At 44.8% G+C, this 26,605-nt stretch overlaps 1 protein-coding gene across 1 annotated transcript in view; it reads right to left on the reverse strand.

Moving 5' to 3' along the window:
- Positions 1 to 315: 315 nt before the first annotated feature.
- The window catches only part of LOC143984226 (beta-1,4-galactosyltransferase 4-like), a 55,099-nt gene continuing 28,809 nt past the window's right edge, over positions 316 to 26,605 (reverse strand). The window contains exons 5-6 of the mRNA XM_077484512.1: positions 4,136 to 4,240; positions 316 to 532 (exon numbers count right to left, since the gene is read on the reverse strand). Of these exons, the coding sequence (XP_077340638.1) occupies positions 397 to 532; positions 4,136 to 4,240 (241 nt within the window). The 3' untranslated portion in view covers positions 316 to 396. The remainder of the gene's footprint in view (positions 533 to 4,135; positions 4,241 to 26,605) is intronic.

Here is a 26,605-nt window from a genome sequence, read left to right on the forward strand (position 1 = left end):
CACGTTTGCATCATGTTGCCTGACTAAAAGCTCTAAAGCACTATCTTGCTATATGTTGATTTTACAACTTTACTGTCATCGTTCGAACCCTGATAAATGGGGAGCTATGAGCCCCCAAACATGTTGGCTTCTTGACCCCTTGTTGCAAAAAATTTAATCTTACTGGAGTTATTCAACACTTGTGGAGCTCCGATCTTTTTACTGTACTTCTGATATAGTCACTAGAAAAGTTTTTCTTCCCTTGGGGTTTGGATTGTTGATTGGGGGGGAGGGGGGGGGGGGGTTTCTGAACGCCTTCTCTTCTGATATGTGAAAAGGAGATCTATAGAATCAGGACAGTTCCGGTTGCACAGGCTGCAGTCCCTATAGCAAAACTAGTTATGTGTGAATGTCCAACTAATACGGTGCCTTTCCTATGTCCACTGTGATGTTTAAGTAAAGTGGTTTGTGTTCCACCGACAGCAGCTGGTAGGTGCAGGAATTCAGACCGTCCGTCTTCCAGACTTTGGATGCTTCCTTCAAGAGCTCCAATCTGTGTATGAGAGAAGAGATCATGTGATGTGGGGATTAAACAAATGAATATCTTAATGACCAGCCTAGGGAGATCTATGCCCCTGTAGCCCAACCAGCAAACCTTTGGTATTTGTTGTGTGCCCATCTTCTGAGGCTTGTCTTCAGCCTCTAACCACAACCGTATTATAGCCACAGTGCCTGACCATCATTTCCTCTAGGCAAACCATTCTCAATAAGGTTTTTGTGGAACTCTAGGGTTCCTACAAAGTTTATTATGGATTCCTTGAGCTGTGGCTGACTGACCTCTTCTCTGGCAAACTTTTAGTGCCAACACTTCTTGGCCCTTGTACACACGGTCGGACATTCCGAAGGAAAATGTCCGATCGGACCGCGTTGTCGGATAATCCGACCGTGTGTGGGCTTCATCTGACTTTTTCTGTCGGAATGTCTGACCAACAAAGTTTGAGAGCTGGATATAAAAATTTTCCGACAACATGATCCGATCGGACTTTGTCCTATCGTTTGTAGAGAATTCCGATCGGACAAAGTGCCACGCATGCTCAGATCAAATTCCTAGACCAAAGCTATTGGCTACTAGCCTGAACGTAGTCCTGTTATAACTAAATAACGTCATCGCGTTACGAACGATCGGATTTTCCGACAACTTTGTCCGACCGTGTGTATGCAACACCAGTTTCGGACAAAATCTGACGGATTTTGTTGTCGGAATGTCTGACCGTGTGTACAAGGGCTAAGAGTGGCATTAGGATCATCACTGTAAGGAGGACAGTCTTCCCACTGACCATCAATGTAAGAGGTATTTTCCCAATGTTTCCCTATGCATTATATTAGACTCTAAGACCTATAATCTATTTTAAGAGTTCCTCTAGGGCAGGGGTCTCCTAACTTTCTAAACAAAGGGCCAGTTCACTATCCTTTAGAGGGGCTGGACTGTGACCAGTGGGAATAGAAAATGTCCTGGTGTTGGTAATAATGCCCTATTGTTGGTGTCAGTGGGAGGAATAGTGCCCTGTCATGGTGTCAGTGAGAGGAATAGTGCCCCATCATTGGCATCAATGAAAGGAGCAGTCCACCATCATTGGTGTCAGTGAGAGAAAAAGGGTCCATCATTGGTGTCAGTGGGGGGAATAGTGCCCCGTCATTGGTGTCACTGAGAGGAATAGTTCCCCATCATTGGCGTCCATGAAAGGAACAGTGCACCATCATTGGTGTCAGTGAGAGAAATAGTACCCCATTTTTTGTGTCAGTGAGAGGAATAGTGCCCTATCATTGGTGTCAGTGGGGAGAATATCGGTCCCTTCATTGGTATTAGTGGGAGGAATAAATCCATGAAAGGAACAGTGCACCATCATTGGTGTCAGTGAGAGGAATAGTGCCCCATCATTGGTGTCAGTGAGAGGAATAGTGCCCCATCATTGGTGTCAGTGAGAGGAATAGTGCCCCATCATTGGTGTCAGTGAGAGGGATAGTGTTCCATCATTAGTGTCAGTGAGAGGGATAGTGTTCCATCATTGGTGTCAGTGAGAGGGATAGTGTTCCATCATTGGGGTCAGGGGGAGCAAAAGTGTCAGTGAGAGGGATAGTGTTCCATCATTGGTGTCAGTGAGAGGGATAGTGTTCTATCATTGGGGTCAGGGGGAGCAAAAGTGTCAGTGAGAGGGATAGTGTTCCATCATTGGTGTCAGTGAGAGGGATAGCGTTCTATCATTGGTGTCAGTGAGAGGGATAGTGTTCCATCATTAGTGTCAGTGAGAGGGATAGTGTTCCATCATTGGTGTCAGTGAGAGGGATAGTGTTCCATCATTGGGGTCAGGTGGAGCAAAAGTGTCAGTGAGAGGGATAGTGCCCCATCATTGGTGTCAGTGAGAGGGATAGTGCCCCAGAGGCTGGATAAAGGCAAGGAAAGGGCCACGTCCAGCCCCCTCCAGGCTGCAGTTCGGAGACCACCACTGCAATAGAGTAAACATTTTGAGAAAGGCCGCTCTAGGGCATATGCAATCTCTGGCAGTCCTTTCCAGCACTACATATACTGAACGTTATATGTGGTCCTTTGCCAATATGAAGGGCTTCACTTGGGTTGACAAACACTATGTCCATGTCCTTCCTTGGCGCATCACAGTGGATATATAAATGTTTTAACCCTTTTTGCTGCTGGAGATTTTTTTTCTCATTTGTAGCACACATGATAAAACATACATTTTATTATTTAAACCTCCACCTTGTGCAATTGTGCAATTTTTCAAACCTATATTTTCAGTAAAAAATACACACAAAAAAAAAAAAAGAAAAAAAGATGATGTTACGTCGAGTAAATAGATTATGGTACCTAAAAATTTCCATAGGCGACACTTTCAAAATTGTTTACAGGTCACCTGTTTAGAGTTACAGAGAAGTTCCAGTGCTAGAATTATTGCTCTCTCTTGCTCTAACGTTTGCGGCGATACCTCACATGTGCGGTGCGAAAAACCGTTTACATATGCGTGCGCGACATGCTTATGTGTTTGCTTCTGCACGCAAGCGCAGAGGAATGGGGGAGCTTTAAAAAATAAATAAATCCTATTTATTTATTTATTTTATTTTTACACTATTCTTTTTTTCATTTATTTTTTTGATGACTTTTATTCCTATTACAAAGAATGTAAACATCCCTTGTAATAATGATGACAGGTCCTCTTTATGGAGAGATCAAAAATACCCCAAATCTCTTCTTTACCTTTAAAAGCAAAAAAAATAAAGTGTGATCTTTTGCTTTCAAAAAAAAAAAAAAAAAGTATTTACTTCCACCCTAGACCGGAAGTGATGTCATGACGTCGCTCCAGTCCTCCGAAGCCATAGAGACGATCAAAGATGATCTGGCCTTTGTTCACCTCTGTGACCAGCAGGGGGATCGTTTTTAAGGAGCGTTGGTGAAAACGGTAAGCCGAAGAGACGCCGGCTTTGGAAAGCAGTTCAGTGAACCCTTTCAGAAGAAAGCCAGCCAAAAAAAAAATACCAAGGTTATGGCTGTCTGATACCTTCAGCCATAACCCCAGTAAATCACTTGCAAACTGCAACGTACATATACGTATTGTGGTCGGCAATTGGTTCAAATGAATGACGTCTGAAATTCTCGTTGTGCAATTTGTCATTTTAGCAGAGAGTTTTGAAATTTGATTTCAGAACGCCCAGGTGTGAATGCAGCCTAATGCCCACTTGTGATTTTGTGTGCCCAATTTTCACCCGATTCCGCTTTTTCGAGCATTGAGCAGCCCATTCACGTGAACAGTCTGCCTATGTGCTTTTGCTGCGGCAGAGAACCTTGGGGACCAAATTTTGGTCTGGAGCCAGGCATGACTTTACACACGTGCCTTTTGCCTCAATTCTCGGAAAGTTTTGTTGTGCGACAATCATGGCAAACTCGCAGGATAAATGGTACAAATGTGCGTTTTACCACAATTTGAAATCGCAGGCAGAACTGCGCTTATTCCACCCATGATTCCAAATGCGAATGCGGCCTAATGCAGACGTAGGACGGGGACCACGGAATGTAATGATTGGCTGGAACACTCAGACAGGATAACGAGGTCCGAGTATATAAGGTTACAATGTATCTCCATCTCACCTCCTTCTGTTTTCTGTGTTTCCGGAGTCCCTGGTGTGGAAGAGCATGGTGTACCGGGCGATCTCCTGGGGTGGCCGGACCACCATCATCTTATTATAGGTCACCCTGGAAATAAATATGAACGCTGGGTTTAGATAATGACCTAAAGTACAACTACACGCATATCATACCACCAGCCATTTAAATTGTTACCAAAGTGTACCACCTCCAGGTATTTATTACAGAGGTCACAGCTCTCGCCCTGACAATTGCCTTCATCTGCTTTTCTCCCTAGAAGGATGGCATCATCTTTGTTCAGGCATCATGGAGAGTCACCATTTATTTCCCGGACTGAGATGCAGGCTCAGAGACGCAAATCCTGGTATCTGTGCAGTTCCTGACTGTGTTTACAAATGTCTAACTCACTCAGGTCTGCCCCTGCTGCACGACCCCACCTGCAAAGTTACAATATTGCTGTCCAGTGGCGGTGGGTCCATAAGGGAGCACAGGCACAGTCCCCTCTCTATCGCCAATAGATAAATTCATGCATTGCATGAATCTATCTATGGCCGCCGCTGCCACCCCCCATTCAGGCGCCGGCCCCTTTTCATGCGCAGGGCACCTGAATTACAGCGGCAGAGGTGTTTTTGAAGCACCTGATTAGAGCCATAGGCTCTAATAGGTGTCAAGGTGACCTGCGAGCGCAAAGCTGGGCGCTCGCAGGTCAACTGGGCGGTTGTAGGTCAACAAATGAATATTCCCTTTCCTAACACTAAACCACCTCTCTACCAATCAGGTCCTTGTATCTGTTACCCGTCACCTGATTGGCTGAAACGACAGGCGCGGTGATTGGACACTAGGCATCAAATCATAGCAGAGGACGGGAAGAGAGGATGGGAGAAGACATCGAGAAGCTGTCCCACGGAGACAGATGGTGGGACGGCGGGGGGGCTCAATGGCAGCATTTGATATGGCACAGTGAAGGCAATTGATGGGCACAGTGGCTGGGTTTGATGGGCACAGTGGCTGCGTTTGATGGGCACAGTGGCTGCGTTTGATGGGTACAGTGGCTGCATTTGATGGGGACAGTGGCTACTGCATACTATGGGGCACAGTGGCTGCATTTGATGGGCACAGTGGCTGCATTTGATGGGCACAGTGGCGGCAATTGATGGGCACAGTGGCTGCGTTTGATGAGCACAGTGGTGAAAATTGATGGGCATAGTGGCTGCGTTTGAAGGCACAGTGGGGGCAATTGATGGGCACCGTGGCTGCATTCTATGCGGCACAGTGGCTGCATTCTATGGGGCACAGTGGCTGCCTTTGATGGTACAGTGGCTGCGTTTGATGGGCACAGTGGGGGCAATTGATGGGCACAGCGGCTGCATTCTATGGGGCACAGTGGCTGCCTTTGATGGCACAGTGGCTGTGTTTGATGGGCACAGTGGCGGCAATTTAGTTTTTTTTTCAGTTTGCGCCCCCCAAAAAATTTGGAGCACCAGCCGCCACTATTGCTGTCTGATCACTGGAGGGGGAGGGGAGATATGCTTCCTGCTACCTGCAGCAGACTGATTATATCATCTAAGCCTAGGCAAAGTCATTGGAGCTTAAAGTAGAAACCTTTTTTTTTTCATTTTGGATTAAGGGAGGGTTATAACCAGTCATTTTTGTTCTTCCATCTGTGTCCCATTGGGGGGAATTTACCTTTACTTCCTTATACCACAGCCAAACAGGAAGTGAGAAGAAATCCCTGGAAATTAGGGGAATCCATGTTACCAACCTTAGCCTCCCTGGTGGTATGATTATGTCTGATTTTTGAATGTGACAACTGTACATTGTTTTGCATGGAAATTTGTTGTTTTATATTGCAGGCTTGTAATTCTAAAGCCGCGTACACACGGGCGGATTGTATGGCCTACTTATTCCGTCATACAATCTGACGGACAGTCCGTTATACTTTCGAATGAACGGACTTGACCACACACGGATGCACAAACAGTCCGTCGAAAGCTTGCGCGATGACGTGTACAGCACGTACGACGGGACTAGAAATAGGAAGTCCAATACACAGCAATGCACCCTTCTGCCGTGTAAATCCTTTCTGAGCATGCGCCATTCTTAGTCCGTCGAACTAGCCTACTCACGAGCGGATTGTCCGCTGAAACCAAAGTACGACGGACAGTATTACGGAAATTCCGAAATACTTAGTACGCCAGACTGCACGCTGAAAAAGTCAGCTGAAGCCCACACACGAGCGGACTGTCCGCTGAAATATGTTTCGGCGGACTAAGTTGGCCATACAGTCCGCCCGTGTGTACGCGGCTTTAGGAATAACACACCTAAATCTGTCCAAACAAGAATCTAGTAGACATCCTGGGTATGATAAAGTTTGAAACACGAAATCATAAATTATAATAAATAACTATAAATAATTATACAAAATAATATAATAATACATTTTATTCAATAATGTAATTGTAGCACCCTGATTTTTAGGCAGGGTTGCTAGCAAATTTACCTGCAAGGTATAGTTGCCTTGGCCAATTGATAGGAGATCAATTGATTCCACCCTAATTCTGGAGTTGCTGCACTTCTTTCTTCTGTCACTAGGTGGCCGGGTATCTGATGGCATTAGAAAAGACATGGGCATTGCAAGGACAGATTAGGAATAGATAGGGTATCTCCGCCAATGGAGGGATCTTCTTGGGTCCCTTGGCCTGGTGAGAGAGCCTATTTAATTGGGTGAGGTCAGGTGATCGGTGTTTTGTGATATCTGGACAGCTGTCTGGGTGGACATGTGTTGTATTGCCCGGGCAGCTAGGCCAGAGCCTGATGCCTATCTTGGGGGCATCTGGCTACTGGGCTATTTGAGGGCCTATCACAATCTGGACAATGGAAAGCATCCCTCTACATCAAAAGCGTTTTTATAACAGCTAGAAAACAGCAATAGTGAATTAGAATCACTTGCAGAATTGAACGATAGTGGTTCGTGGGGAAATTCGACATCAGACACAAAGTGATGACAGCAACGATTCAGTAATGTCATTTACAGATTACAATGTATTGTGTGTGTTATGTTTTTTGTACTTTTTTGAATTTGCCACTGGGCTCCGCCCCTTTGCGTCACAACACTCGCCAGGGAACAGAGCCCGAAACATTGCTGCATCGGGCGGTGAATGGTGGCGCAGTGCCACCTATCATTGCCCCTCTATCGGTGCCCATCAGTGCTCCATATCAGTGCCGTCTATTGGTGCTCATCAGTGCTGCATATCAGTGCCACCTATCGGTGCTCATCAGTGCTGCATATCATTGCCACCTATCAATGCCCATTAGTGCCACATATCGGTGCCCATCAGTGCTGCATATCAGCGCCACCTATCATTGCCCATCAGTGCCGCCTATAGGTGCCCATCAGCGCTGCATATCAGTGCTACCTATCGGTGCTCATCAGTGCTGCATATCAGTGCCAACTATCATTGCCCATTAATGCCATATATCGGTGCCCATCAGTGCTGCAAATGAGCGCCGCCTATCATTGCCCATGAGTGCCGCCTATAGGTGCCCCATCAGTGCTGCATATCAGTGCCACCTATCGGTGCTCATCAGTGCTGCATATCAGTGCCACCTATCAGTGCCCATCAGTGCTTCATATCAGTGCTGTCTATCGGTGCCCATCAGTGCTGCATATCAGTGCTGCCTATCGGCGCCCATCAGTGCTTCATATCAGCGCCACCTATTGGTGCCCATCAGTGCTCCATATCAGTGCTGCCTATCGGTGCCCATCAGTGCTGCATATCAGTGCCACCTATCATTGCCCATCAGTGCCGCCTATCAGTGCCCATCAGTGCCACCTATCGGTGCCCATCAGTGCTGCATATCAGTGCCACATATCATTGCCCATCTGTGCCGACCATCAGTGCCCATCAGTGCCACCTATAGTTGCCCATCAGTGCTGCATATTATTAGTGCCACCTATCGGTGCCAATTAGTGCTGCATATCAGTGCCACCTATCGGTGCCCATCAGTGCTGCATATCAGTGCCACCTATCAGTGCCCATCAATTCTACATATTAGTGCCGCCCATCAGTGCCACCTAACCAGTGCTGCCTTATCAGTGCCCATTAGTACAACATCATCAGTGCCCGTCAGTGAAAGAGAAACATTTTCATAACAGAAACATAATTTGTTTAGCAAAAAATAAAAACCGCAGTGGTGATCAAATACCACCAAAAGAAAGCTCTATTTGTGGGAAGCAAATGATAGACATTTAGTGCCGGGTATTGAAGTTGTTAACATTGGTGTCTTTGAGAAATCTTGGGTAGCTTGACATGGCACTGCTCTCAAATCATAAGTGACAGGGACAGGAAACTTGGCGACCCTGGACTATAAGGATACCATTGAGCAGAGAGGTGGAGGTGCAGTTCCGGTGTCAGGCAGGGACATGGCGCGGGCTCTGCCAGAGGATGAGTTCCAGTGGATGCAGGTAAGGGGAGGCCCAGGGGAGTGCAGCTATAGGGGATGTCACTCCTAGCAGTGTAGATGACATCATTTTGTGCCTGCAGACTGAGGTTGGAGAATGTAAACAACATCTTCTGTCTGTCACCCCCTTCCTGATATCGCATGTCCTACAGAGCCATTGCATGCCATACAGTGTCATCACATGCCCTACAGAGACATTGCATTGCCATACAGTGTCATTGCATTGCCATACAGTGTCATCACATGCCCTACAGGGACATTGCATGCCGTTACAATGCCATCGCATGTTGTGCAATGCCATTGCATGCCATACAGTGGCTCTGCAGGCTATGTAATGACACTGTATGGCATGTGATGACACTGTATGGCATGTGATGACACTGTACGGCATGTGATGACACTGTATGGCATGCAATGGCTCTGTAGGACATGCGATATCAGGAAGGGGATGACAGACAGAAGATGTTGTTTACATTCTCCAACCTCAGTCTGCAGGCACAAAATGATGTCATCTACACTGCTACACTGCTAGATAAGCCCTCACATATACCCAGTGAAGTGAACAACTGCCGATGATACACAGATGAAACAAAACTCCCTACATAAGTTGTACATGTATATCTGCTGTCTTCAGCTTTATATACTGTTTAGAAAGTGCACATTGTGTTAGAATTTCCAGGTCCTCATTCAGCAGTAGCAGTGTAGTGTTGGGTTACACTGGGAGACAGCTGATTGGAAGGAAGGAACACACCCCCCTTCCACATAGGCAGGGACTTAGAGAGCTGTCCCGTGAGTAGAGCAGCTTTCTGCTAATCGATTTATAGCACCCTCCCGGACACAAAATTCAGGCTGGTTTTATCACACGTGTCTGAGAACTTGTCAGAAGTTATCATGCTGATAACAGAAGAACGGAGCAGGGGAAAGCCAGGGGACTTAGTGCTTTGAAGAGATGAGATAAGAAAACACTGCAGATACGTGTGCTCAGCTCAAATTTCATAAATCGGGTTTACGTTTAATACATAATGGGTATATATAATCTTTATGTAGAATAGATAACACATATATATGGAAGAAGATCTGGTCAGCCGCACTCCAAAAACTTTTTTTGCCTTTTTATTCAAAAATTCTTGTGAAAAAAAATAAATACAAGCTACAGCAGGAACAGACAGGAGCTAACTCGTTTTCTCACTTCAATGTAGTGCTGTGACTAAGCACTGCATTGACGTGTGAAACGCGTTAGCTCCTGTCTGTTCCTGCCGTGGTTTGTATTTTTGTTCACAAGGATTTTTGAATGAAAGGCAAAAAAATAAATGTTTTTTGAGTGCGGCTGTCCAGATCTTCTTCCTGTTTTTGATTGCTATATGCATTGCCGGCACCTGGGCTTCCAAGCTGGATGAGAAGGTTTTCTACTGTCGCTTGACCTACCAGGAACGGTGATCTCTCACTCTCTCTCTACATATATACCCTGTTTCCCCGAAAATAAGACCTAGCGTGATTGTCGGTGATGGCTGCAATATAAGCCCTACCCCCCAAATAAGCCCTAGTTGTAGGTCTTATTTTCAGGGTAGGGCTTATTTTCGGGGAAACAGGGTAGGGCTTATTTGGGGGTAGGGCTTATATTGCAGCCATTACCGACAATCACGCTAGGTCTTATTTTCGGGAAAACAGTGTATGAGTTGTTAAGGCTGCACACCCCAATCCGTTAAATTGAATAGGAAATCCATCAGGGTTTTTTTTTTTTTTTTTAGCAGCAGTCTCACATTGAATAAAAACCCCTGAAGAAGACCTTTTACCAGAATTGCTTTTTACGACTCCCATGCATCCATGCCCATATCCCCCCCCCCCCCTTTTGATACTATGATATAAATAAAGAACTACTAATTTTTAAGAAACTATTGTCATTTGCCTTGAATATCATCTTGCTGCTAAAAAAAACCCTGAGGGATTTCCTATATAATCTTTATGTAAGTATATATGAAAGTACAAAACAGTATTACATTATAATGAAAATTCCAACAAAATTCACACACACACATATATATTCCTACGGACACATAATGCATATGAAACAGTTTGATGTAAAAATATTATGGTGGGTATTGAACATGGAATATGTTAGCTCGGCGCGTTTCGTGGCATTAAATCACTCTTCAGGAGCAAGCACGCTCATTCTGCAATGAGATGCATAAATATCTAAATTATCTAATATGATCAAAAAAAGCAACTATGGAGATTGAACTGAAGGCCTGGCTCACAGACATCCCAAAGGTGTTCTACCAGGTTGAGTTCAGGACTCAGAAGTGTGCAGGCCAGTGAAGTTCCTCCACCCCAAACTTGCTCATCCGTGTCTCATCCGTGTCTTTATGGACCTTTCTTTGTGCACAGTTATGTTTGAACAAGAAGGGACCATCTCCAAACTGTTCCCACAAAGTTGGAAGCATGAAATGGTCCAATATGTCTTGGTATGCTGATGCCTTAAGAGTTCCCTTCACTGGAACTAAGGGGCCAAGCCCAACCCCTGAAAAACAACCCCCACTCCATAATCCCCCCTCCATCAAATGATTTGGACCAGTGCACAAAGCAATGTCCATAAAGACATGGATGAGCAAGTTTGGGGAAAAGGAACTTGCCTGACAAGTCGTATCCCATTCTGTACTATGGAACCATTCTAATAGGAGCGACTCAAGTCGCTCCGACTTAGAAAAGGGTTCTTGCACTACTTTTGGGGCAACTTCAGGCGACTTGCATTGACAGAAGTCGTTTTGCAAGTTGCCGCTGCGGTCGTGTGCAGGTCGCCTGGAGCAGTTGCGCTGCAAGTCGTGCTGCCTCAGTGTGAACCGACTCTTAGACCCCTTTCACACCAGGGCGTTTTGCAGTCGCTATAGCATTAGAAAAAGCACCTGCAATCCACCCTAAAGAAGCTGCACCATTGTATGTAGTGTGAAAGCCCGAGGGATTTCACACTACAGCGGTGCACTGGCAGGACGTCAGAAAAAAGTCCTGCCAGCAGCTTCTTTGGAGCGGTGTGTTTACCGCTCCTCCACCGCTGCTCCCCATTGAAATCAGTGGGGCAGCGCTGTAATACCGCCGGCAAAACACCGCTATTGCGGCGTATTGCCGGCGGTTTTAACCCTTTCGCGGCCGCTAGCGGGGGGTAAAAGCACCCGAAATGCGCCGCAAATCCGGCGGTAAATGCCTTGTATGTGGACGTGGGGAAAAATGTCCAGATGTCGGATGAAGGAGTTATCGCCAAGACAGAGTTTTACAGATGGCTCCAGAATGGTAGCTTGGGCTTGCCACCTCCAGTAGACAACGTGGCGGGACTCCTATTCATCTTTGTAGCAGATGAAGCCTTTGTGCTGGGGGACCATTCCTCATGAGGACCCTCACTTTGGACCAGAGGGCTTTTAATTACCGGCTGGCAAGAGACAGAAGAGTGGTGGAAAATGCCTTTGGCATAATGGCCAGCCAGTTCCGCCTATTCCTCACTGCTATAAATATGGCGGAATATAAACTAAATCACATTGTTCTTTCATGCTGCATTTTACACAACTTTTTATGCAAAAACGCAGCCAACTATGTGGCCTCAGTTGCGACTGAGGCCGGCTTACCGGATCCAACTCTGATGGCACTTGAAGCTGGCCATCCTAGCTTGCCCCTCCAAAGCGCTCCGTGATGTACGGCAAAGATATCTAGAGTACTTTGTGGGTAGGGGGCCATTGATATGCCAGATAATGTCTAACATGTTTTAAATAAATTGGTTGTTAAAAACTGAACTCATATTTCATATGATTTACTGTTTGTGTTTTTTTAGCTGTCTCCCAGGTTCTCCAATGGACTTTTTATTTTTGCCCATTTTCTTCAATAGTGCAAACGTAACTTAATTGATACATGAGGTGATAATCTCTTCTTCAGCTAACTATTATGTTGTGCTATGGGTTTGCTACACACACACACACACACACACACACACACACACACACACACACACACATTGTTTTGTTGTTAATGTATGTAATGCATTAATGATAAAAATAATCATCCTTTTCAACTCGTTGAATTAATTGGTTGCAAGATTGGGTCAAATTTTAGAGCACTGTGGGGGTTATTTACTAAAGGCAAATCCACTTTGCACTACAAGTGCACTGAAACGCCACTTGGAGTCCAAAGTGCATTTGCCTTCAGTAAATAACCCCCATTGCCACTGTAACTACACCAACTTACCGTATTTTTCGGACTATAAGGCGCACGTAAAAGCCTAAATTTTCTCACAAAATCGACCGTGCGCCTTATAATCCGGTGCGCCTTATATATGACCTGTTGACATCGCTGGAGTTCTTTGGTTAATGCACTCGGAATGATGGCAAGCACCGAATTCGTTTTCTTCACTTGGGCTTTAACAGTATCTGTCAGATGGGCGCGCATGGAGTCACAGATAAATAGGGATGGAGATTCGTGGAAAAAGCCACCCGGTCTCTTACCGTAAACTGACGTACCGTAAACCTCTCTCAGGTTGTTCTACTGCGTGACTGATAGCGATGAGTTTGAAATCCGCTTCGTAAGCATGTCTCTTAACAGGAGCCATTTTTGGGGCAGCGGGTATACCGTAGAAAATGAACGAATGAATGCGCACACCTCCTGACTAAGATGGCCGTAATGCCCAATCCAAGCAGTGCAGCTTCGTGAGCATTACGGCCATCTTAGTCAGGAGGTGTGCGCATTCATTCGTTCATTTTCTACGGTATACCCGCTGCCCCAAAAATGGCTCCTGTTAAGAGACATGCTTACGAAGCGGATTTCAAACTGAAGGCTATCAGTCATGCAGTAGAGCATGGAAATAGAGTAGCTGCGAGAGAATTCAACATTAATGAATCAATGGTACGGAAGTGGAGGAAGCAAGAAGATGCCCTGCGCCAGGTAAAGAAGACCAAACTGAGTTTCCGAGGAAACAAAGCAAGATGGCCACAGTTGGAGGACAAAATTGAACAGTGGGTTATTGAACAGAGAACCGCAGGTAGAAGCGTCTCTACTGTCTCTATTCGACTCAAAGCAACAGCGATCGCACGCGACATGGAGATCAACGACTTTCGAGGAGGTCCCTCTTGGTGCTTCCGTTTCATGAAAAGGCGGAATCTCTCTATCCGCACAAGAACCACTATGTCACAGCAACTGCCAAAGGATTACGAAGAAAAGCTGGCCATTTTCCATACCTACTGCAAGAACAAGATCAATGAACAGAAAATCCGACCAGAGCACATCACCAACATGGACGAGGTCCCCCTTACCTTTGATATCCCTGTAAACCGTACTGTCGAGAGAACAGGGACCAGTACGGTATCTATACGCACTACAGGAAATGAAAAGTCATCCTTCACTGTAGTTCTCGGTTGCCAGGCTAATGGCCAGAAACTACCACCCATGGTAATTTTCAAGAGGAAGACTCTGCCAAAAGAAAAGTTTCCGGTTGGCATCATCATCAAGGCTAACCCGAAGGGCTGGATGGACGAGGAGAAGATGAGTGAGTGGCTGAGAGAGGTTTACGTCAAGAGACCGGGTGGCTTTTTCCACGAATCTCCATCCCTATTGGTCTGTGACTCCATGCGCGCCCATCTGACAGATACTGTCAAAGCCCAAGTGAAGAAAACTAATTCGGTGCTTGCCATCATTCCGGGTGGATTAACCAAAGAACTGCAGCCACTAGATATAGGTGTCAACAGGTCGTTTAAAGTTAAACTGCGAGCTGCGTGGGAGCATTGGATGACAGAAGGCGAACACACATTCACCAACACAGGGAGGCAACGCCGGGCGAGTTACGCCACTATCTGCCAGTGGATCGTGGATGCCTGGGCGAAGGTATCAGTCACCAGTGTAATCCGAGCTTTCAAGAAGTCCGGAATTATCACTGAACAGCTAAGTACCGGTACCGATGACAGCAACGAGCCTGACTCGGATACTGATGAGAATGATGAGAGGGATACGGGCGTGCTTGATGCCGAAATTGCCCAATTGTTAAACTCAGACACTGAAGATGAAGAATTTGATGGATTTGCGGGAGAAGAATAAAGTGAAAAAGTGAGTGTCTGGTTTTGTACGGTATTCACCGGTAACTGAACAGTGTTAAGAGTTATTGAAGAATAAAGTGAAAAAGTGAGTGTCTGGTTTTGTATTTAATTGAACAGTGTTAAGAGTTATTGTTATAGACCATTTTATGGTTATTGCTAAAGAGTTGAATAAAATTTGACTTACAGTACCGCATCCGAGTTGTGTTTCATTAAATGCGCCTTATAATCCAGTGCGCCTTATAGTCCGATGCGCCTTATATATGGAAATATCCATTATATCAGCCGGTCGTTGCTAGTGCGCCTTATAATCCGGTGCGCCTTATCGTCCGAAAAATACGGTATTCCAAAAACTGGTATTGAGCATTGAAAGAAGAAGCCGCACACTGTTGCGTATAAAACATTTTACTCCAATCACATTCACATGTGCATTATAAAAGGTTTTTTTTAACAAACCAACATCTTTGGTGTATAAAACATGTATGTGTGACAGTATATGACCTTTTTGTGGCTAAATAGGCATGTTTAAAACCATAACATCCACAACTCAGGAACTTACAAAGTTCAACTTTGATAAAGTGAAGGCAAAATGTGGATTTCCATCATGATCCCATGCCTAAAATGTGTGTCTTTTCCCTACATCTATTTTGATAGATGTAAGGAAAAGACACACAGTGTATCAACATGTGCAATCTGCCATCATGGGATATCAATGTACGCGTTTTGTGCGTGCAGCCCCTACCTCACAACTAAAGTAGATAAGAGGAAGGGGTTGCACCCACAAAACGCGTACATTGTTATACCATGATGGCTGATAGTACATGTTGACACACCGGGAGTTATCTTCGAAAGGCAAATAAAATTTGCACTTGCAAAGTGCACTTGAAATTGCACTGAAAGTGCACTTGCATGCCCCCCTCGGATCTACAGTGACTGCACTTCCAAGTTCACTTTCAGTGCAATTTCAAGTGTACTTTGCACTTGTAGTTTTCACTTGTAGTGCAAAGTGGATTTGCCTTTCGCAAATAAACCCCCATAGTGTGCATCTTCAAAATTTGGATTTCAAATTACTTTAAAATTTATATTAAAAAATAAAAAATAACAACATTGATTTTTTTTTTTTTTTTTATTAGATTTTGGCTAAAACGTCAATGATGTTGGTGAGTCTTTTTTCAACATTGTTGATGCTTTCCTTGACCTTCACTAATTCACGATTGCACACCATTATTTTGCTGATCAGGATCTGTGCACTTGCACTGTTGAAGTGAGTTTCTTCTTCCACAACATTCACATCACCTAAAAAAAAAAAATACACACCATGTATTCTAAATATGCAGGCATACATCTATTACCTGAAGCTGTGGTCTCAGACACTGACCTGTTGTAGTCACCATTTCGCCCACTTCCTGAACCGCGGAATCCACATCTTCTTCATGGTGTGTGGGGATTCCCCCTTTTTCAGGAGAGGTGTGGTTCCTGCTGTTCTCATATATCCCTATTCTTTTCTCCCCTATGTGAATACAAAAAAGGTATACTTAGCACACAGATATTTGAGGCAAGAAATAATAATATGAAACATTGCTTGGAAGTGTCGTCCAATTGTCTGTTTTGGCTGAGTTCCAAGCTAAAAACTTGATTTTTTTCCCTTTCCAAAGCCTGAATACTTACCTTTTTTGTTAAAGTTTCACACATGGAGAGACCCCCAGTTTCCACTGGAGCATCTGTGTGGGACACCCTAACAAGGTTGTTCTGGTGTCCCACACTAGTGCTCCTGCGTCCAGATAGTAAACAGCTGCTGAGTGTCCTCTCCTTACACTGAATCAAGTTTGCATTTCATTCTAGTTACAAACACATCTAGACAACAATGTACTAAACTTCTTTTTATACAAGTAGGCATGTTAACCTGTTAACCTGCATCTGCCAAAAATGTCGTATTAGCGGGCGAAAGAACGATGTTTAATACGAACGATTACTGTGCCCACGAACTTCAAACTTGCCATTTTAACCACTTGCCGACCGGCGCACACCAATGTATGTTGGCAGAATGGCACGGACAGGCAAATACGCGTGTAGGTAGGTCCCTTTAAATTTGTCGCCATGCCATCGCCTTCCCACCGGTCAGGACCTCCATGAGTCTGATTGCGGGTCCCGCGGACTTGATTGCCACAGGATAACCCACGATCGTCTCACGGAGAGGAAGAACGGGGAGATGCTAATGTAAACAAGCATCTCTTTGTTCTGCCTAGTGACAGTGTCACTGATCTCTGCTCCCTGTGATCGGGGCAGAGATCAGTGACATGTCATGCACAGCCATGCCCTCCCCACAGTTGGAAAAACTCCCCAGGGCTCACTTAACCCCTCCCCACCCCCTAGTGGTTAAATCCTTCACTGCCAGTGTAATTTACACAGGAATCAGTGTATTTGTATAGCACTGATTGCTGTATAAATGACAATGGTCCCAAACATGTGTCAAAAGTGTCTGATGTTTCTGCCATTACTAGTAAAAAAAAATTATTAATAAAAATGCCATAAAACTATCCCCTATTTTGTAAACGCTATAACTTTTTCGCAAACCAATCAATAAACGCTTATAGCGATTTTTCTTACCAAGAATATGTAGAAGAATACGTATTGGCCTAAACTGAGGAAAAAAATTTTTTTAGATATATTTTTGGGGGATATTTATTATAGCAAAATGTAAAAAATAATGCGTTTTTTTTTTTTAATTTACGCTTTTTTTTGTTTATAGCGCAAAAAATAAAAACCGCCGGGGTGATCAAATACCACCAAAAGAAAGCTCTATTTGTGGGAACAAAAGGATGTCAATTTTGTTAGGGAGCAACGTGGCACGGCCGCGAAATTGTCAGTTAAATCGACGCAGTGCCGAATCGCAAAAAGTGCTCTGGTCTTTGGCCTGCAAAATGGTCCGGGGGGTTAAGTGGTTAAACTTTACAACAGTAAAGAAAAGCACATGGAGCAGCAATAAAGTAATAATAATAATAATAGGAACAAACGACAAAAATGTACCTTTTAGAAGCAGTTTCCCGATCCTTCTATACTGATCATGCGATCCTTCTATACTGATCATGCTCCCTCAATTTCAGATCTGATCAGCATTTCCTCAATTGCTCCTTGGATCGTCGCACCCCAAAATTACTGTGCAGACTTCTCACAACTTTAGTCATGATCTTGGCCTTTCTCACATTTGGGTAAGGTCCATACTTCCCATCATAGTCTGCCCTCTTCAAGATGTCCACCATCTCTACCATCTCTACAAAGGGCATATTTGAGGCCTTATATCTCCTCCTGAATCAGGAACTGCCTTGCTCTGGGCTTTCCTCGTTGCCGCTCTCTGCAGGCACCTACTCTGTTTCCGCCGCGTGCTCTCCCACTGTGCCGACAGAGAAGGGGCGAGAATACACTAGAAAGAAGGTCAGTGGCGGAGTTTCACGCATGTGCAGTGTATATAAAGCATAACACGCGTGTTTCATACGTAAGATCTGTGAGCGGGGGATGGAGTATCGTAAATGCCGATCGCACAAACAAAAGGTACAATTTTAATTTGGGGCATCAGTGGTTAGTAGTCTATACTGCTTATAGATTGAGGCCTATATTGGGACAAGATTAGGAGCGTTTAGCCTGACATTAGGGTTTGTCTTGTGTTCTGTCTTGCAGATAAAATGGATAAATTTACAGATCCAGAATTCTTACCAAACTTTATAGACACGTACAGGGAGCTGCCATGTCTATGGCAAGTCAAACACCGAGATTACTCCAACAAGCTAAAGAGGAAGGCAGCGCTGGAGAAACTGTTGGAATTGGTGAAGCTGGTGGCTCCCACAGCAGACATCCCCTATTTGAAGGCCAAAATTGGTGGCCTGAGGAACACATAAAATACTGAGCGCAAAAAGGTCCAGGATTCCATGAGATCAGGAGCAGCTGCAGATGACATATATGTCCCCAGGCTGTGGTACTATGACAGACTGCGGTTTTTGTCCGACCAGAATGAACCCAGACCATCGTTATCAACCCTTCCTTCCACATCAGATGAGGCTTCAGAAGTCCAACCTGGGCCTTCCACCCAGGAAGATGTGGAGGAGCCCAGCTTGAGCCAGGTATAGCATTGTTCAACATATTTCTTGTCAAAAATGTAATGACGTTAACTAGATGCTATTATTGATCACTAATTTCTGATTTAACAAAGTGGTTTACATATCAATAGACAATAGCAGCCAAAAATGTTGGGGACAAGAATGAAAAGTGCTGGGGTCAGAATGATAGTCTCAATTTGTTTCTATTTGTTAACATTCAATTTGCAACAGTCATGATCTGAAAATTGTGTGTGATTGATGACCAAAAAACTAAAACTATGTCCCATTTTCATACACCGGAAAGTCTCAGCCAGGAGGAGGGTGTGGAAAGTGGCAGCCAGGAGGTGACCGTGCCCAGCAGCCTGGCCCAGCAGCCTGACCAAATCCCAGGTTCCTCCCCTCCGCCTTCCAACAAAAAGGACCAGGAAGGCGAAGAATCTGATTTGATTCGATTCGGCAGGCTACTGTGGTCCTCACAACAACCCCTGATGTCCACAAGTCCTTAGGCTGTATGAAGGCCAGTAAACTGAAAGGAATGGAGGAGGGCCAACGCCTCATCTGTGAGGAAGTAATACTTCAGGCCCTAAACAAGGGGATGAGGGGCCAACTCACAACTAAAAGCCACGTGTGTGAGTTGGACCATATTACTCCTCCACCACCTCCAGCAACAGCTCCAACAACACATCCAACAACACAGCCACCCAACCCATCTGTCAGAAACCATTAATCAGACCGAGACAGAAGTACAATTAAATCACAATTGTTTATTAAATAAAAATAAAAAGGTAAATAGAAAAAGCGTAGTCAAAGCATAGCCAGAGTCCATTAACCGGATCGAGTAGTCAGCCAGGCCAGAGTTCAAGAACCAGATCGGGTAATCAGCCAGGCCAGAAGTCAGAGATCCAAGTAGAGCAACAGCAAGCAGGATAAGGAGCCAGAAGGGATGTCAGCAAGCCAGTCTTTAAACAGAACCGCAGGAGATGGTTTCTTGTGATGTGACCAAGGTGAAGGCAGAGGTGAAGTGAGCTGGACAGCTTTAAGTAGGCAGGTCAGACGAGCATGATCAGGAACAGCTGGTAACTGTGGAGAGAGATGAGAGCTGGCAATTAGCCAACAGCTGAGCAGCCAGCCTAGAGAAGGAAGGGCTAAGCCAGCCCTGACACCACCACAGCAGCCTGGAAGGAAGCGTGGAAGGAAGTGTTAAAGAGGAAGTAAACTCTCCCACTCTGATGCTTCTCTTCATTTAGTCCATCATAATAAGTAATTATCAGACTATAGCCACTGTAATCCAACCCAAATCGCATATTACTTACTGTTTAAAGAAACTTTAAAAAACTTGTTTCCAGGGGTTAGGCAGCACCATCTTAAGTATTGTTTTCTGAATCCACAGTAGAGTGTATTTCTGCCCTTACATTGAGCACTTCCTGTACTGTTAACCAAGCCTCCTTCTCAATCCAATGTTTCTATGGCAACCCTGCTTCCCTGTTCATAGCTGACTTGTTTTATTTCATAGTATTTACTATACTGCCGATGTCTAATGTTTCCCTTTGTCAGTCTTATCAGCTTCAGCTGATAAGACTGCAGTAATGGCCAAATTTACACTGCATGTCATGTCACATGGTCACATGGTGTGTAGGAGGAAGCTCTGAATGATTCTGAAGTCTCCTGGAAGTTCACTGTTGTGCCGTAGGAAGTCCTAATAACAGATAGATAAGCACATAGAGTGTGCTGTAAATCAGGGGAGATCTGGGCATGCTAAGTGATTTCATTCTAAGGAACAAAAAGGATTACAACAATACTAAGCAAGTAAGGAGATATCTACAAGCAGTGTTTATTAGGGTTTTTTATTCTGATTTACATAGGACAGAGTTGTGGGGGAGGGTTTACAACCACTTTAAGAGTAGGGTTGCCAACTGTCCGGGATTCACCGGGACAGTTCGGGTTTTAAATCATGTGTTCAGGTTTCAGTCCACCTGAAACCCGGACACAATATTCAGACAGGAATGTGGCTCAGAACAGGGCCCCATAGGAGGGTGAGGGGGCACTATGCACGCCACATTACTATTCTCTTTGGAGCGCCCAAAGGTGTCCCGGATCTGTTACAATCCTATAGTGCAGGGATATGCAATTAGTGGACCTCCAGTTGTTGCAGAACTACAAGTCCCATGAGGCATAGCAAGACTCTGACAGCCACAAGCATGACACCCAGAGGCAGAGGCCTGATGGGACTTGTAGTTTTGCTACAGCTGGAGGTCCGCTAATTGCATATCCCTGGTATAGTGTATGCTAAAAAATATATATTTTTGGTGTGCGTCGCTAAAGTGTTCAGATTTGGCTTGAAGAAAAAGTTACAACCCTATTTAAGAGTGATGGCCTGGGTTTGGTGTGGTCTAGCAAAAGACGAAGGCTGTTGTAAGAACACAGCCTAATTTTTGTTTTGACAAATACTTGGCTATGTGTTTTACTTCAAACAGGACAGTTTGTTTGTGAGTAGGCAGGTACATTTCAAAAATACAATGTCAAATTAACAAGGGACACCAACACCAACCAATCTCTTTGAGGTAAAAAAAATAAAGATAATAATGGTGTGGTAACTTGACACACAAAACAACAAAAAATATTATGGAGATCGCTAGAAAAACAAAAAACAAAAAAAAAAACCCTATTCTGCAGATCTGGAGAAATGTAAAAAAAAAAAAAAAAAAGGAGATCACTATAAAAAATAAATAAATAAATATTCTGGAGATCTTGATAAAAAAAAAAAAACAACAAAAACAAAGATTATTCATCAGATCACAAGAAATAATAAAAAATCAGTTTGTCAGAACTCTGTGTGAATATCAGCAGCAAAGCAACTTCATTATTCTAGCATTATAAAGAAGAAAATGCGCTGCATTGAAAGATTTAAAAATTTGCTGTGTGACGAATGTGCTATTTCCATTATGATGGCTAGTTTTGCAAGACCGAGCGCTTCCGTCTCATACTTAATTCTGAGCATGCGTGGACTTTTGTGCTTCGGACCTGTGTATACATGATCTGACTTTCTGACAACAAAGTTTTGTTTACAATATTCCTTATCTAAACAGTAGAATAAGCAGCGCTGAATATAAATCCACACCAGTGAATTCAAAAATATTAAAGATGATAGACCCAGTGCAGTGAACATGAATTACTAAATGTTACTACACTGTGCAAGCCCTGCCCCGAGCATACAGAAAATAGAGAAAATTAATTAATAGTTTGTATCGAAATTAATTAACACAAATTATTATATAGTGCATATCACCAGATGAATAGTGATATCAAATATATACGATCTGTTGAAAAAAATATCCTGTGACTAAATATTATTCAACACTAAAAGTAAATAAACAAATAACGAGAATCAAATGAATTGTTTCAAGTTCTATCAAACAATGTCCACTTCCTAAAAACATTGTTACCAAATAAAAATAAACCAAATAAAAATATATAAAAATACATATATTTATATATGTGTGATCACACTGCTTGCAGTGCGCGTGCAACACACATATATACAAAATCCTACTAATGGTGTTCCTCAAAGTGCAATGACACACCATGGCACTGGAACCCCTTCCGGGTGTTTCCTGGATGTTCAGAGATTCGCACTCCTAACATCCGTTTGGTGCGACCCACATAAACCAATCCGCAGGGGTACCATAACAAAAATTAACCCTTCCTTCTGATAGTAACAGAGGTCAAAACATCCCACCATGTTCAAGCCTACTGCTCCAGCAGGTAATCAAGGTTTTATTTAAAAATCCCTGATATATCTAACTCCCCTTCACTCATCTCACAATTAGTTGAGAAGATGTTGTCAGGGTTGATCTGTCTGTTCGACAGATCCTGATAGCATCCATAGCAGCAGGTGATTATATAAATAATATGTAAAACAAGGACACACTTACTCTTTCCCCCATCTATTGTGTATCACCACTGCGTTAAACAAAAAACTATAAACTAAGCCGCCACTTTAAAAAAAACAAAATGTGTACAATATTCCTTATCTAAACAGTAGAATAAGCAGCGCTGAATATAAATCCACACCAGTGAATTCAAAAATATTAAAGATGATAGACCCAGTCCAGTGAACATGAATTACTAAATGTTACTACACTGTGCAAGCCCTGCCCCGAGCATACAGAAAATAGAGAAAATTAATTAATAGTTTGTATCGAAATTAATTAACACAAATTATTATATAGTGCATATCACCAGATGAATAGTGATAACAAATATATACGATCTGTTGAAAAAAATATCCTGTGACTAAATATTATTCAACACTAAAAGTAAATAAACAAATAACGAGAATCAAATGAAGGATTTATACTGTATCACGCTATGGAAGTAAATCTTTTCTTTGTTGCATGAGAGTATCTATGGGAACAGCCGTGACACCTATGGAAACATCCGTGGCGTTTATGAGAACAGCCATGGTACTAGCCCTGCATTCTGGAGTGGAAACCTGGATACCCCATTTAAACCCTGTAAAGGGAAAAAGCACATCCAGCCAAACACGAAAGTGTGAGGCATATACAGCGGGTGAGTGTAATCACATAAGGGGAAAGGAGTCACATCTAGAGCGGTGTGGTGGAGGAGTGTAGATGAAATCTGCTGTTTATTCAAGAGACACTGGTTAAACGTTTTTTTTTTCACTATTCCATTATTTGGATTATGATCTGAAGATTCAACGTATGGACTATGATTTTACTGGGATACATCATATTCTCATGAGCTTTCACAGTGGTGTTGGTAAAGCCGCGTACACACGTAGCCGTCTGTCCGACGTACTTAGTCTGGCGGACGTCCGCCAAACTGTCCGTCGGAATTTTCGAACGGGCTACTTGCCCACACACGGCACTTTTTCAGCGGACTAATACGGCGTACTAAGTCCGCCGTACTAAGTCCGCCGTACTTTCAAAATGAACGGACTCGCCCACACACGCGAAGGAAAGTCCGCTCATTTCGAGCGGGTCTCCAGGTAGGCGGGGCCCGCGAAGGAGATGTCGCTGGCCCTGCCGCCTGGTATGGACTTAAAGGGGAACCCCCAACACCGAAAAAAATCAGCGTGGGGGTCCCCCAAGTCCACAACAGACCCTTGTCCGAGCACGCTACCCGGCCGGCCAGGAAAGGGGGGCGAGCGTGCGACCCCCCTCCTGAGCCGTACCAGGCCGCGTGCCCTCAACATGGGGGGTGCCTTGGGGAAGGGGGGGCCGCTTGGCCCCCCCACCCCAAAGCACCTTGTCCCCATGTTGATGAGGACAAGGGCCTCTTCCCGACAACCCTGGCCGTTGGTTGTCGGGGTCTGCGGGCGGGGGGCTTAATAAGGGGGCCCCCGGATACCGGTCCCCCACCCTATGTGAATGAGTATGGGGTACAATGTACCCCTACCCATTCACCTGTAAAAAAAAAGTACAAAAAAAAACACAACACACGAGATAAAATACTTTATTGCACAGCTCCGGGGGTCTTCCGTCTTCGGGGGTCTTCTCGCCGGACTCCTCCGCTATCTTCTTGTAGCTCTTTTGCTAGCGGAGGAGTCCGGCTTTCTTCCTCGCTGCCGGCCTCTTCTCCCGACTTCGGGGGTCTTGTCCCCCTCTTCGGTTCTTCTGCCGGGCCACCGCGCCTTCTTATAGCTCTTTTACAGGCGGTGGCCCGGTCTTCTGTCGCTGCTGCCGCCTTCCGTTCTTCTTCTTCTTCTCCTTCTTCTCCAGGAGATGTTGACTCGACGATCTCTCCGGCCACAATGCCAGGGACACGCTGCGCGGCCAGTTATATCGGGACAAGGGGCGGTGTCACATGGCTTTATGTCACATGGGTTGGTCACATGGGTTGATGTCACATGGGGACTGTGACATCGTAAGGGGGCGGGGTCACCAAGTGACACCAACCCATGTGACATAAAGCCATGTGACACCGCCCCTTGTCCCTATATAAGTGGCCGCGCAGTGCGTCCCTGGCATTGTGGCCGGAGAGAGCGTCGAGTCAACATCTCCAGGAGAAGAAGAAGAAGAACGGAAGGCGGCAGCGGCGACAGAAGACCGGGCCACCGCCTGTAAAAGAGCTATAAGAAGGCGCGGTGGCCCGGCAGAAGAACCAAAGAGGGGGACAAGACCCCCGAAGTCGGGAGAAGAGGCCGGCGGCGAGGAAGAAAGCCGGACTCCTCCGCTAGCAAAAGAGCTACAAGAAGATACCCCCGGAGCTGTGCAATAAAGTATTTTATCTCGTGTGTTGTGTTTTTTTTTGTACCTTTTTTTTACAGGTGAATGGGTAGGGGTACATCGTACCCCATACTCATTCACATAGGGTGGGGGACCGTTATCCCGGGGCCCCCTTATTAAAGGGGGCTCCCGGATTCCGATAAGCCCCCCCGCCCGCAGACCCCGACAACCAACGGCCAGGGTTGTCGGGAAGAGGCCCTTGTCCTCATCAACATGGGGACAAGGTGCTTTGGGGTGGGGGGGCCGCGCGGCCCCCCTTCCCCAAGGCACCCCCCATGTTGAGGGCACGCGGCCTGGTACGGCTAAGGAGGTGGGGGGCGCTCGCTCGCCCCCCTTTCTTGGCCGGCCGGGTAGCGTGCTCGGACAAGGGTCTGTTGTGGACTTGGGGGGGGACCCCCACGCCAATTTTTTTCGGCGTTGGGGTTCCCCTTTAAGTCCATACCAGGCGGCGGGGCCAGCGACGTCTCCTTCGCGGGCCCCGCCTACCTGGAGACCCGCTCGAAATGAGCGGACTTTTCTCCGGGCGGGAAAAGTCTGCTCATTTCAAAAGTACAGCGGACTGGCATACACACGGCCGGATTGTCCGCCGAAATGCGAGTACGGCGTGCAAATTTTTGTGCAAACCAAAATTATAAGTCCGCCGTACTGTCGGGTCAAAAAAGTATGCCGGAGGCTACACACGGGGGGATTGTTTGGCGGACTTGAGTTTGCCGGACTTTTCCCCCAGACTGTTTGATCGTGTGTATGCGGCATAACAATGTTTTTAGGAAGTGGACATTGTTTGATAGAACTTGAAACAATTCATTTGATTCTCGTTATTTGTTTATTTACTTTTAGTGTTGAATAATATTTAGTCACAGGATATTTTTTTCAACAGATCGTATATATTTGTTATCACTATTCATCTGGTGATATGCACTATATAATAATTTGTGTTAATTAATTTCGATACAAACTATTAATTAATTTTCTCTATTTTCTGTATGCTCGGGGCAGGGCTTGCACAGTGTAGTAACATTTAGTAATTCATGTTCACTGGACTGGGTCTATCATCTTTAATATTTTTGAATTCACTGGTGTGGATTTATATTCAGCGCTGCTTATTCTACTGTTTAGATAAGGAATATTGTACACATTTTGTTTTTTTAAAGTGGCGGCTTAGTTTATAGTTTTTTGTTTAGCGCAGTGGTGATACACAATAGATGGGGGAAAGAGTAAGTGTGTCCTTGTTCAACAAAGTTTTGTTGTCGGAACATTTGAGAACTTGCTCTCAAACATTTGTGTAAGGAAATTTCGACAGCAAATGTTTGATGGAGCATACACGCGGTCTGACTTTCCGACAACAAGCTCACATCGGAAATTTCCCGTTGGAAATTCCGATCGGGTGTACGCGGCTTTAGAGTCTGCAAAAGACTTGAGACTGGGGCGGAGGTTCACCTTTCAGCAGGACAAGGACCCTAAACATACAGCCAGAGCTACCATGGAATGGTTTAGATCTAAGCCTATTCATATGTTAGAATGGCCCAGTCCAGACCTAAATAGGCATGTGCATCTCGTTTCGTTCTGAATCGAAATTCGGACGAATTTTCATTATTCGGACATTCGGATGCATCC

The sequence above is a fragment of the Lithobates pipiens genome, unplaced genomic scaffold, assembly GCF_037356315.1.
Source record: "Lithobates pipiens isolate NorthernLeopardFrog02 unplaced genomic scaffold, aLitPip1_a1.2 Scaffold_16, whole genome shotgun sequence".
NCBI classification, from domain to species: Eukaryota; Metazoa; Chordata; class Amphibia; order Anura; family Ranidae; genus Lithobates; species Lithobates pipiens.